Source organism: Musa acuminata, chromosome BXJ3-11 (assembly GCF_036884655.1).
Source record: "Musa acuminata AAA Group cultivar baxijiao chromosome BXJ3-11, Cavendish_Baxijiao_AAA, whole genome shotgun sequence".
Classification (NCBI taxonomy): domain Eukaryota; kingdom Viridiplantae; phylum Streptophyta; class Magnoliopsida; order Zingiberales; family Musaceae; genus Musa; species Musa acuminata.
Window position 1 is genome coordinate 25,775,620 of NC_088359.1, and position 14,266 is coordinate 25,789,885.

Consider the following 14,266-nt stretch of genomic DNA (forward strand, 5'->3'; position numbering starts at 1 on the left):
CACACGAGTTGACACTGTCTGCAACTCTCCATTATCCACCACTCGTCGCCACAAAAGCCCATCAAATCACGGGTGTTTGGTACTCCTCTTCAGTCTCCCCCACCACATCTCCCCTTCAAACCACTCGGTACCATTATATATACCAGCGTACAATCACATATTGTACCCATACCAATCATTGGTCGGATCAATACATCCCGATCGGTTTCGCCGTATAGGCACCAGTACATACCGATGTTTTGAAGAAGAAGAAGAGGAAACCACAATGAAGGAAGAGGAGAGAGAAGGAGGAATAAAAAGGAAGAGGGAAGTAAGAGGGAGGAGGTGGTGGAGGAAGAGGACAAAGGAGAAAGAGGAATGAAGAAGAGGAGCTGGAGGAAGAGTAAGAAGGGAAAAAAAAGATGAAGCAGTGGAGGAGCAAGAAGGAAGAAGAAGAAGCAATGGAGGTGGAAAAGGAGAAAGAGAAGAAGAGGAAGCATACTGGGGAGGTAGGCAGCGGCAAATGACTGCAACGGCGATGTCGGTTACATGCTCCCTGAAAGAAAAGGCTCACGTTGGCAAGCCCTAATTTAAGCTTTAAGTTTTAAGGACTTTTATTGGGTTGGATTGGACAACCTGAAACGAGACTATCCACATACCACTCATACCACCCATTTCATACTAGGAAAAATAGAGAACCCTGGTGTGGACCATACTAGTATGGTCATGGACTCATGGACCAGCATGGATGCAGAACCCAAAACTGCAAATCTTGCTTCTAAGTCTTCATAGTTCGACCATATGTTTGAAAGGAGTCATCTTTTGAAGTAATAATTTATGCTTCTTCACAGGATTCCAAAATCTTTCACAACCAGCTCTCAGATTGACTGATCAATGATCACTAGTAATAGTTAAAGAGAGGAGAAGCAGATCACTTGGAATTCAGAATCTAGTATCTACCAGGTCCCTGAATGTTATTTGGTTAAATCATAAGCTGCAGTCTTTTAGACATGCAAAGATTGACAGATCTGAAAATAATTGATGTAGACAGATTAGGCATAAAAGATAGTGACAATCAAGGAAAAAAGATCAGATGGGACCAATCCATACTAATCAGTGTTTACTGATCCAACCAGAAAAAGGGATGAAATCAACTGGTCCAGTCCAGAACAGAGGTGAATGTCCTTTAACTTTACCAAACTAAGTTTACCATCCGATTTTAATTGTTAATACCAGGGGTGCTGAATGTCAAGTCAACCACCCACTACACTATCATTTTTTATTGCAGTTCTTAATCTTTCCTCCCATGTCCAGCCTGCACCCTTTCTTTCTCTCTTTATCACTCTCCCTTTCTCCTCCTCCCTGCCACCTCACCAACGCAAATCCACCGCCTCATTGTTGTTGCTACCTCCTTCTCTAGTACATCAAACCGTTCACCTCCTCTCCCTTCACCTCATCTTCCTCCTCTTCTACTCTTCTTCTCCTTCTCCTCCCTACTTCCCACCCTTTTTCTCTTCAGTCAGTGCCAACTAGTAAACTGGCATACATCGATCCAGCTAGCGACCAAAGGCCTCAAACTGAGACTTAAAACAATTAATGATAGACAAAGAAGATAGTAATACAGTTTCTTTTTTATTTTGTATGTCCAAAGTGCTTTTTCATAGTTCCACATACACAAATAACTGACACATGCATATACATAATTCAGTAAAATCATGATCTTCCCAAAACTGGACCAAATGTATAACCTATTAGAAGTGAACTTCAATATTGACTGAATTTCAATTTGCTAAAGAAATAATCCTTGAAAGTTACCAAAGGAGCAAGCAATCTGTAGTCTCATGACCAAATTCTCAACCACCACCAACTAGACCATGGGAGAAAAAAGGAAGGCTTAAACATGGTGCAAGAAAGATTAAATGTAAAACTATGCACATCTAGGTTGCCTTAATTTATCCCTCTACCTTGCTCTTTCTTTTTCAGATCTTCTCTCTCTTGTTAAGTTGTCTTTGCTGTTTTCTCATATTATCTTTCTGTTTTGCCTGGCCTCTATTTACCTATGCTCTAAAGTAGGGACCAAAATATTAACACCATTTGCAAGCTCGTTAACGGAAAACATTTTATCACTGATCTTTTCAGCATCATTGTGAAGATACCTATTCACAATCCAGAATTTCATTAAGATGAGCCCCAAGCATACACGAGTTGTAAAAACCAAAGAAATCCAACTCGAACAAATGTAGAAAAAGATAATAGTCATGGAGGATAAAGTTACCTAAATGACAAAATCTCTGTTTTTCAGAACATTTTTGTTCAAAACCATTTACCAATTGTCTGAAATGTACATGAACTTATTTCCAAAACAAGTCCATAAAATCTGACAAAATGAGACTATCACAGCAACCTGAGAACAAGACACCATTCTGACTTGCCCTTACAACTTCCCCTAACCGCCACAATGGTTCTCTCCACGATCACAACCATTACCAACCCCATAAAACATCTTATCTACATTAATAAAGCTATCATCAAGGAGGTCATACTATGAAATGTACTTTTCATTTGTTTATCATGTCATTTGAGTATCATATCATTTGCAGCATGGCTAACAAGTTTCCGATCAAAGAATCTAGTTTTATGTACTCCAATTAAACCATGAATATAAAAAAACATATTGATATGGTTAATCGCCGCAAACATTTAACTTGTTGCATTTCAGAGTGAGGTTAAGCAGACAAAACAATAATGGAAATAACATGATCGTGAAAGGGTAATATGAAAAAAAGTTTACCCCATGACTGGATATACTAGCACTTGAATTTGAAGTTGGAGCTGGCAACAAAGAGTCAAAGAAACTATGACAAAACTTCAAAAAAGAAAAAGCTAACTACTATAAATTTAACAAGGATATAACAAGATTTTCACACCTGATCCAGATGTCGAGGCCTCAGCACCACCAGAACTTCCAATCATATCAGAAAGCTTCTTTTTTCTGACATCATCAAGTTTCTCTAATGACCTTTCTAAAGGTCTCATGCCGACCATCTAGAACAACAAAGCAATAAGAACGTCCTAAACTAACTACCAATAAAAACGTTGAAAGACATCTCTCAAATATAAGCACCTTAGCTATAGCAGCCAATGCAGCAAAAGCTGCATCTCTCACTTCAGGGGTACCATCATTAAGGCTCTGCAAATTTCAATGAGAATATTGTACCCATAAATAGCAACAGATGTAACAACCACTTAATTACATATGGTGTTGTTGTGTTAACTAATAAATGCTATTTCTTGCTGACCTCCAAAAATACAGGCACATAATCCTTGTGCAATTTGAGAATAGTTGCTTTATTGTTTGTCTCAATACAAAATGTAACCCAGATTAATGTTAATGAGCGCACAAGTGGAACTTTATTCTTAACAGCCACTTTAACATCTGCAGCAACAACAAGTGTCATAAAAAAAGCAGAGAGAAGTAAATGAAGCCATACCAGAATTCTTATATCAAGAACATCTAGGAAAACATAGCTTACAGTGTTTGTTTTCCACATAACTAATTTGGACCACAAGTATAAAATGAATAAAAAATAATTGCTATCTCAATGAAAATAAGTCAAAACCTGAAAAATAAATATATATGATAATTGGACTTGCCGCTCATTCCAAGAAAACATAAGTAATATTTGTGGTGACTGTAGAGATTGATACAGTTGTCTGCAACGCAGCCCTATGCAGGTTGTTAAATTTTATTATTAAGACATTTAGCCGATTAATGTGTTTAAAACAGCACCCAAATAAGTTAGATAAACCCTGAATCTGTTGGAGCTTTTATCAGGGATTAGGAAATCTACATCCAACTATTTTGTTCCTTTGTTATCTGGTCAACAAACAAGGTCATTCTTCAATTCTACACTTATTCAGCTGCTTTTCCTTGGACACCTGCCTGTTGCTTGGAGCTAAAGCTGTCCTTTCACTCCTGCAAATAGAGAGAGAATTATAAACCATCCAAAACCATATGAACCAGTATTTACTGGTCCAACTTAGTACCGCATGTAGATCAGCATGTTCTGGTCAGAATGCATCGTTACCAGCCTTACTGACCAGTACTTCTCAAAAACCAGGCTTACCACCAAGTGTTTGATCAATAACAGTTTTGTATCAAGCAGTAAGCATACTGCTTACTACCAAACACCATCATAGCTAACACCCATTATTCAAAAAGGTGCCTCGGCTGAAACTAAGCATCCTCATATCATTCTTCAAGCTGCAGAGGACGCTGCAGAGGCTACCACAGGCTTCTCCTCTTAAGTCTTTTAAAATCCATCAGCAATTATCCTCCAATTCCCTCTGGTTAAGGTAAAATTAAAGCATACTACTACATTTCAAGCACCTTTTTTATTGTCATTAAATTAGATTTGCCTCTTGATGTTATTTAGCCATGAACAACTACTATGGAAGTTGCAAGCATAAGGATCATGTGGACCACAACAACTACAGAACTTAATTAGCCATGAACAACTATATGGCTTAGCCATATGCTTAATTCACACTCTTTCTGGCATAAGGATCATAATAGGTCTTAAAGATATTTTGATGGTTACTCAGAAGATAATATGAAAATCAACAACTATAGAACTAGAAGTTCTCAGCTTTCAAAATTGGTAGAGGGTGGTCAGTATTGACATTGCTATTGCTATTCTGTCAGTACAAGGATGACAGGTAAAAATACTGGAGCAAGATTTAAACCTTGAATGTCTTCGAACTAGTCACGATTGCTCATCTTACAATATAGCTTTAGTAGCTTTAGGATGCATTATGCAGCAAATTTTAGTAATTTTACGACTCATGATAAGCCAAAGGCCAACTTAGTTATAGCTCAAACTTTTTCTAATGTTAAGAACAGTTCAAAACATGAAACTTGCAGTCCATTTGTCACAATTAGACGGAAATTTCAGGTTTATATGGAGATGATTATTCTGCAAGTGTCTTCTTCAGTATATATTCAGGGGTCCAGATGATCAGATGTCTGTTCACGTGCGGCTGCAGCATTTATCTCTAGAATATGATTTGGATGAACTTGATTTACAAAATTTTATAAACTTCGAACCCTCGTTGACAAGTCAACTTATGAGTTAAGAAGCTGGGAATGGCATCATCTTTTTAGAAAAATGAGGCTGCCCCATTCTGGTAAAAAAGAAAAGCAACTGCCATTTTTGGTAAGGAGATCTTAAAGATTTAAATCATTTCTTCTTGATTTTAATCCAAAAATGAAAGCAAATAAGACCATTAATGTCATAACTGTATCTGAAACAAACGTTTGAAATGTTTAGGAAAATTCAAGTTATTGAAGGCATGAGGGACAAGATTAACAAATGAAAACAAATGCACACACAAAAAAAAGAACAAGAGTACTTTATTTTACATAATTAAAGCCACATCATGCGGTATATTATACATGCTAACTAAAAATGCACAAACTGAAGTGTGGCAAGCATGGGCCTAACTAAAAACTGATGGTGCAGCAGACATGCTCTGATATAACACTTACCTTCAATGACATCAACTAGTGTCAAGCATCCAGACTTGTGCATTGACTGAAGAGTTTGAGAAAGGGCTTCTGTTAAAGCTGGTTTTTTCTCCTTCAACTTTTCCTGTTACAAGAAAAATAGAAGAAAATATTAATGAGCCATATAGCATAACAAAATTTGCAGCAAAATGTAGGTCCAAAAGAGAACTTTATGAAAGAAAAAACTACAATCTTCATACAAGGAAAAATAAAATCAACATGTACAAACAGTTTATAGTTCACATAGTACAAGTGACTAATTTATGACACCAAGTAACCATAACCTAGAGTGATAGAGGATACACCAAAAGTGTAGAACTAATGATGTCAAAAAGGTTGCAAAGAAGACTTCAAGTACTTACAAGTAGAACAGGTAACAAAAACCGTGAACTTGCAGCAAAGTGATTTCTCAGACCTTTTGCCAGATTCCCTATTGCTTGAATCGCCTCTACAGAAACAGCTAGATTCACATCTGTGACAAGCTATAACCAAAGTAATGAGCACAAAAAATAAACTCTGAAAGACTGTGTATTAACTTAGCAAATTAATCCATAAATCAGAGCCATAAGCCCCGTTTCATAAATTCAGGGAACATGGCGTTGCAGATTGCAGAACACTAAAGTTATGAAAGCAGAAACCCTAAATCAGAACAAGTCACTAAAATCAGATGGATTATACAGAAAATGGATCCACAATCAACATCAAAAAAGCAAATACCAATCCATAAAATCAAGTCTACGACTATAAACACCATAAGAATACCTTTTTGAGGGTCCGACAGATTTCACTAAAATCACCAGGAGCAATTCTTTTAGTTGAAGCAAGTTTAGCAAGCTCAGCAACAGCATCCCTTCTTTCAGACCATTTTGCAGCTTTCTAGTATAACGCAATGGCATATATGAATTGTCATTTAATACGATGCAAAGATACAGCCCACCATTAAGACCTGGTACTGCAGATGCACAATGAACCAACAAATAGCATAGGCAGAAAATAACATAAGCAAAGCACTAACCACTCCATCCCAAAATCCAGACTTGTCCAAAGGGTTCAAGATGTCCACAGGATCAACAAGTTCATATTCATCTATTTCCTGAGGAGCTGAAAGATGAACTATATTAGCATAGATTGCAAAACAAACAAAAGAAACACTTATATATAAGTACAGTATGTTTGAACTAGTAGCTCAAATTATATCAATTGACAAAATTATAATTTAAATGTTCCTAACCATCGGAAGTAGATTCTTCAGAAGCATCAGCACCCACAATTTCTGCAACAACTTCTTGCTCCGGTTCCTTGTCTTGCTCAGATCTAAAACATATTTACAAATATTACTCTCGCCAAAAAAAAAAAAGGAATACAAGCTGACTTCTTGATATCACCTCTAAATTGATTGCAGAAGAAGAAATAACCACTATGTCAGATAAAGTTGATGCAAAAACTAAGACAATGCATCATTAACTGTTTGAGCATTCAAACCATCGATATGCTATACATGTTTTATTTATGCATCCTAAAATAAGTATAATGGTCAAGACTCTGACACTTCAGGCATTACATACAAGTAATATAATTGTTAAAAGTTCAAAAAGCAACATTTCTATATTAGCTAAATTGAATAATGATTAATGAGACGTCTAAAGCCTGATGTACAATTGTCTAAGTCGTCGAATATCAACAAGGTGCCTGAGCAAGAGCACAAGGAGGGCTACTTTTCCTTTCTCTGTCCTACAATTTCTCTCTTTTGCACTTATTTCACATTCTTATATATGACAATAAGCCTTGTCCCTGTCTATAATAGGACCTTGCAATATCATAAATTTCTTGTAGGAAAATTGTTCCATAAGTTAAATAATTCAACTAGAATTTGGGACTAATAATTCTTTTAGCAAATGTTTGCATGGATGATTGTATTTAGTCCTGATTTGATGAACAAAAGTTGAAGTTAAGTCCTTCTTGATCCATTTTTTACTCAATTCTCTCTAAGTTCTCTAAAGAAGGGCATGCCAATTTAGAAAACTCCCAGCAATGGGATACAAAAGAAGGGTCAAATCAAAAAGAAGTAATCTTAATATGGTGCAGAGGCTCATTCTCCAAACTCTAACCATTCAACTAATTTCAAAATCAAATCTCCTCTAAATAAAATTGTTAATGTTAAAAACTTATTCAACAAAGCTTTAGATCTCTCTAGCAGCTTCTATTTTAATTTTTATCTCCATATCCAATCCTAGAACCTATTGAAAATCCTCAAACATCTTCAAATAAGTCACTTCTACTAGAACAAAGTTAAATGAATAAGTCTAATCCTCAACAAAGCTTAAATTCTTGAAGCAACCTTACAAAGTTCAAGGAGACTATAGAAATAAGCAGTTTTGATCAAGGTAGGCAATACCGAATGATACCGTTCGGTACGGCCGGTACGTACAAGTTCGACAGCATACTGGTACGCGGACCGCCCGCTACCGGGCAGAATGAAAAATAATAATAAAATTATATATATATATATATATATATATATATATATATATTAGAAAAAGGCAACATTCGACGACGTCGCCGAGGCACCTATTTCGGATATATATATATTTAAATAAACTCGGCGACGTCGCCCCGCGTGGGGAAGGAAAAGGCGACGTCGCCTTTTAAATAAATAAATATATATATATATAATCTTTTATATATATATTAATTTATATATATATATATATATATATGAGGTGACGTCGGCCCGCCTGCGAGAAGAGAGAGGCAACGTCGCCGAGTTATATATATATATATAACATTTCGTACCGTACCGAGCGAACGTCGAAACGCCAGTACGGTACGGTATTGCGAACCTTGATTTTGATAGCATAAAACATATTTCAAATTGATGAATAACATAGAAGCATTAAAACAAAATAAAATTCTGTATGCATGCATCTAAGTATATAGATCAAAATCACCCTTTCCAATCACAAAATGCTGTTTGGAACTTTGGATCCCTACCTTTACCCTTCATTGCATTTGTAACAACTTGTTTAAAACATAGGTAAGTACATTTCTGTATGCAACCTGGGAACAAATTACCTATGTCTTGCCATGAAATCAAATTGGTTAAATGAAAAAAAATATGCAAGCATGAGTAACTGCATGGATTTGATTCAGGCCTCTGTTCTCCTCATCTTTTTTATATAAAATTCTATATTCATGACTTTTTTGTATCAACACGGCATCTCTTATCCATGTCCTTGTGATGCACGCTATAAGCTCTGGATTTGCATATGCAATCTCAAAATGCAGGGATGCAAAAAAAACAGGATTGCATATGCAACATTATTAAATGCACGTTCCAAAACAAGCCGTACCATTAGTAAGTGCTTCATTTACTACTGCATGCATTAACTTATGAATAGGCATCAAAAACTGCAGTGATGGAAACAGATCCTGCTTGAAATTATCTAAATAACACATCCAAGCAGAAGGTTTTACACCACTGGTGATTTGATGAATAGGCATTATTTTCAAAATTGAAGCATTGTTTTCTAGATCAAGTGTTCAAGGAACTTTAGATCATGATTAGGAAGTTGATCTTTAAAAGCCCCAGTCCCACCATCTTGGTTCATGCTAATATCGACAAGGGTGAAATCCTTACAGAAGGATTCTGACATATATATATATATATATATATATATGTATGTATGTGTGTATATATATATATGTATATATATATATATATATATATATATGTATGTATATATACATATATATATTTATATATATATATATAATCAATGATGATTAATTTCATTACTGCCTTCGTAATAAGACAATTACAAAACTTTATGTAACTTTAACTGTAAATTCCATAATCATGACAAACATATAATAACACCTCTTTCAAGATTTGAGTATAATGCATAATAAGTCAGGAGTATGACATAAACTATATCAAATCATCCATTAAAAATTGGGAAATGACTAAGCAGTAGTCGCATATAACATGTCAATAATCAACTATGTTTCACTTTTATAAGTTACCAAAAAAATGCTATTTAATCTTTACAATATAATTTAGACATCAGACAATGAATAAGCATACTGAAAAGACAACTAAAAGGAACAAAATACATCACCTTATTTTGCGAGTAGGTCGAGCAATTCCAGAAACATTGGCAAGTTCTGCCTCCAGCTCTTTTTTCTTCAAATGATTATAAAGAATAGTTTCAAAAGTGCATATCAGGATTCAATTAAGAACTAAAACAGCTGAAATCTCACCATAGTATCTCGCATTTTTTCAAATAAAATAGATTTTACTGGTTCCTTTCCAATCCAACGACACAGTTCAAGTGTAAGACCTTTCGAAGATGCACGGACATTCTGATCTTGGTGATCAAAAAGTTCAGGAAGCATTTTAAGGATTTTCTTGGGAGGAACCACCTTTGCCCCAAACTCACTAGAGATTGTAAGCAAGTAAAAGAATGTCAGTTCTAAAATCTAGATCAATTGAAAAACTAAAAGAAACAAAATAGAGATTAAGAATGAGTAACATATACACCTAAGAGCTTGAAACATCACATCAATTGCAGGCACAACTGCTTTTGCAACTTTATTTTTTATTGCTTTCTCCATTGCTTCCTGAAATTCCAGACAATTGAGGTAAGAAAGTTTTCTAACAAATGTTGAAGGATTCCACAGCCAAAAGCCAATAATAGGAGGTAAAAGTCACAGCAAAATAGAAAGAATAGACATTGCTCCATGTAAAGTATAAAAAGGACCACATAGCATCACATTGTTAGAAAATGAAGAGTACGTTATAGCTAAATCAACTACTGTTTATCTTCAATGTAATAATCTAGATACATTTCTAACCAAACATAACAACAAGAAAACTTGCTAGCCTATAAAAAATTAAATCAACGTGGCAATAACAAAGGTACATTTGATGCTGGCATTGAGTAGCTTACTTAAGAATAGATATAACTCAACAGCCCACCTCCATCCATTCAACAAACTCCCAAACCCGGCCACACGAACACGCACATCTCCTTTTCTCAACCCAAATATAAAAAGTAAAAAATAAAAATAGAATACGGAAAGCCTGAAATTAAATTGAAAAATGATGCTAAGCAACTTTTGTACAGAATCAGAATCACAGGGTATCTGGCAGATACTATTTGCAGAACACCATCCTCAGGATTCACAGCAGTATCACTGGAAGCTTGGCTACTTTTGTGAAATGCTCTAGGTAACAAGGGGAAGAAGAAAATAATTCAGAATAATCTAAATGAAAAGTATTATTTATTTGAATCTTAAGTTTCTGGAAGAATTAAATATATGCACCGGCACACATTTGGAGGGTGCAAAATGTCACAATTCAATCACAAATCTCCAATGACAGACCATAGTCCCTAAATACCAATGTAAACCAGGAATAAGTACTGGAGTTATTTAGTTCCTTAAGCAGTTGTCATCACTATGCTCTCCTCTGTATGGACTTAAAAGTCTCTATTGGCAAACTTACTATTGATATCTCCATCAGTTTTGTAGAGTATGGTATTAAAAAGATAATGGTTATCTAATATCTGACAATTGTCGGATTAACGGTTATGCTCATTTGGAGCAAATACTGATACTGATTATTTCAGCCATCTGCCACTTGCATGCATCCAGACCGATTGAGCAGATGCATATATAAGCTTAAACGGATCAAATATGATACTATTGTCAATATCTGTCTATACCTAATATCGTTTTATCCTACTTCCTCCTTATGAAGAATCAAATATAGCAGTTTTTAACTAGCACACAGCAGCATGCCATTGTATTCAGATTCTGACATCTGCAAACAAGTCTGTGCATCAACTGGTTAGCATCCAAAAATGGATGGTCAGCTGGAGATTCTGAAACATATTCAGTATGATGGCATCATCATCAACATCTTCCCAGAGTGGCGGCTAGAAAACAAGACTTGAACTAATTCTGGAACCTAAATTACGCATGAAGATATCATATTCTAATTTTCATGTCAATTATCAGAGTTAACAGTTAACTTGCATGAGGAGAGATCCCTATATCAGTTAAAGAAGCATAATATGCTCTTCTTCCAAGCTCAAAAAGTGAATCATGTCAACAATATGACAAGAAATCCAGCCGAAACATGGAGTTCCCAACAGTTTGAACCATGTATACACCTATAAATTGGAGGTGTATGGTAAGAGAACTCCAAGCAGGGAAAAAGGAACAGGAACCTTTGCCTCAAAAGTGCAACATTACAATCAACAAGAAGCAGAATGCCAAGTCATGCTCCAGAAGACATGTTTTGTTTGTTTAAAAGGATTGTTCAAGTAGCTAAGTTTTAAGCAAGCAAAGCAGCAAAATGGTGCCTAGGTACGTTATTTTCTTCTAACCAAGTTAATAGTCTTGGTAACTTGAAATTTTCTTCGTAGTTAAGTATTTGCTTCTTGCAAAAGGGTGTAAGTTACCATCTTCTTACCAAGAACACTTCGGCTGCCTCCAACTCCACCCACAAGAGAAAGGCAGCCTGTGCTTTCTCTACTGTCTTAGGCCTTCCAGTGAGGCATTTAGCAACGATGGAATCACAAACTTCCTTCGCATACCTACATCAAAAAGAACAACTCCACACACAATCAGGAGGTTGTAGTGTTTCCAAACTCCGTATCAACAGATAGAAAACAAGCATACCTCCCAGCATCAGCATCCGCCGCACGCAAAAATGCAATTAGGGCATCGAGCGCCTTCTCCTGCACAGGCGCATTGGAATCCGCCACTGTCTTTCTGAAGAAAGGCCCTAATCCACCACAATTGCAAAGAAATCAAAACTAACAGCTTCGTCCAGATTTAGTAACGTCCCATAGTCGACCGATCAACCGACGAAATTCCGCACATTCAAGTCAGCACTCGTCCGACAAACTCCATGTCCACAGATCAAGTAAAAGCGCGCACGGCAAAGGCCAGACGAGCAGGAAACAAACCGGATCGAAACGGGATCGGTGCTTACCGAACTCTCTGAGGCGCGGATCCTTCGGATCGGTGATAGAGTCACAGACCGCGGCCAGATCGATGTTGGCGTCGTTCCGCACCTTCCAGTTCTTGTGGAGGAGCCGCTCATCCCAGGGCAGCTTCTTCGCATCCTTGAGCAACTTCTCGTCCTCCGTCGCCATCGCACCGCTCGCCCTCCACCCTCTTCCCCTGCTCCTCTCCCCCCTTCACCTTCGAGGAAATGTCCTCAGACCGGCATAGATGTAGAAATGGCAGGAAATCGGACCGAGTGAGCGAGGGTTTCGCCGCTCCTCTTCTCGTGATCTTTTCGCCGGCCAGTGGGTGGCGAAGAAAGGAAAATGAAATAGAGAACAAAAAGAATTGAGGGACGAGAGGGAGCGAGACGAGAGCGGAGATTTGTTTGGGGTTGGCACGTGGGAGACGGTAGGTTGTGGGTCGGAGCGAAGACTCCCACTTTTGAGATGGCTCGTGCGAGCGAGGTGTGGGAAAAACGATCTCACCACTAGCCCAGCCCGCCATTTCTACCCGGGTGGGGCCGGTCGGTGGCCTCAGAGCAGACGAGGCAGGTACCGTTGAGGATTCAACGAGGGAGGGCGGCCATGGGGGTGGGAGAATTTATCGTGAGTCGGCACGAGAGTTGCACGTGACGCGTGGGGTGGGGTGTCTCTTTTTGAGCCCCTTTCAAAATTTGAACTTTGGTGGGGGGTGTGATGATAGCTGATGAGATGGCTGGCTTAATTTTTTGGCTAGTTGAAGAAGGCGTATGGTGCGAGATGTTGCATTGAAGCTATTGCATACGATACGTGGAGTAGGTCACCGGCGATATCCAAATCTGTGGCCCACTTGCAAGACAGAAAGATTGTCACTGTTCATCTTAAAAAGGAGTTAATCCGTGCACAACGCATGTTTGGATTCTCGTCGAATATCACTTCTAAGGTAAATTTTTTCCCCCAAAACGAAACATATATTAGCTAATTAAATAATTACGAACCATGCCTCGAGAGGATAACTGTCGGGGCCCATTATTCTCAGAAAACTAACATCGATGACAATGTATGAAGCGACGGAACCAATCACATCACTAACCACCTTAGTGAATGTGGAGCTACCTTGACGATCGAAATTGCCAGGTGATCGGATCACGTCATTGACAACCTTAGTGAACGTTATGCTACTTCGATCATCGAAATCGCTGCTTTAATGCTAGTTATGATATCTCGATGGCTTTAAGCCATCACCGTTAAAGTCGAACCGAATTTTTCATTTTATTTGGTTCGAATTAGTCAAAGTGAGGTAGTGCAAATCAAAATCGATTTGAATCTATCTAACTAAACTGATTCAAAATCGATTAATCGGTTTGTAATCTTAAATAATTTTAAAGCTAATTTTTTTAAAATAAATTGATTCAATGTAATTCAATCGAATCATAATCTTGATCCAATTGAGGATAAGATTTATGAAAATAAGCCCATGTTATTTGTAAAATTAGGGCTTTGAGTATGTTTGATTAACTAGTTTGAATCGATTAAGGAATTAGGATAATGAATTCAATCGGATTAATATTTTTTAAATTAAAATATATTTTATTCTATTTGAATAGATTAATCAAACCAAAATGAGGGTACCCAATCCACAACGTTTGTAGTCTTCAAATCATTTGTGAATTGATTTGAATTAAATCAATTTTAAACTAGTTTATTCTAGTTCGATTCTATA

The 14,266-nt window shown here is 37.0% G+C and overlaps 1 protein-coding gene across 3 annotated transcripts in view; it reads right to left on the bottom strand.

Annotated features, from left to right (window-relative positions):
* LOC135652668 (protein MOR1-like) overlaps nt 1-12,950 on the bottom strand; it is a 37,038-nt gene extending 24,088 nt beyond the window's left edge. For all 3 annotated transcript variants that reach the window (XM_065173780.1, XM_065173779.1, XM_065173781.1), the window contains exons 1-15: nt 12,549-12,950; nt 12,233-12,338; nt 12,024-12,147; nt 10,086-10,165; nt 9,806-9,983; nt 9,664-9,728; nt 6,777-6,859; nt 6,561-6,646; nt 6,308-6,421; nt 5,908-6,027; nt 5,528-5,630; nt 3,279-3,415; nt 3,104-3,169; nt 2,907-3,024; nt 2,771-2,811 (exon numbers count right to left, since the gene is read on the bottom strand). In XM_065173780.1, the coding sequence (XP_065029852.1) occupies nt 2,771-2,811; nt 2,907-3,024; nt 3,104-3,169; nt 3,279-3,415; nt 5,528-5,630; nt 5,908-6,027; nt 6,308-6,421; nt 6,561-6,646; nt 6,777-6,859; nt 9,664-9,728; nt 9,806-9,983; nt 10,086-10,165; nt 12,024-12,147; nt 12,233-12,338; nt 12,549-12,711 (1,584 nt within the window). In that variant the 5' untranslated portion in view covers nt 12,712-12,950. The remainder of the gene's footprint in view (nt 1-2,770; nt 2,812-2,906; nt 3,025-3,103; nt 3,170-3,278; nt 3,416-5,527; nt 5,631-5,907; nt 6,028-6,307; nt 6,422-6,560; nt 6,647-6,776; nt 6,860-9,663; nt 9,729-9,805; nt 9,984-10,085; nt 10,166-12,023; nt 12,148-12,232; nt 12,339-12,548) is intronic.
* Between the last annotated feature and the right edge of the window lie 1,316 nt (nt 12,951-14,266).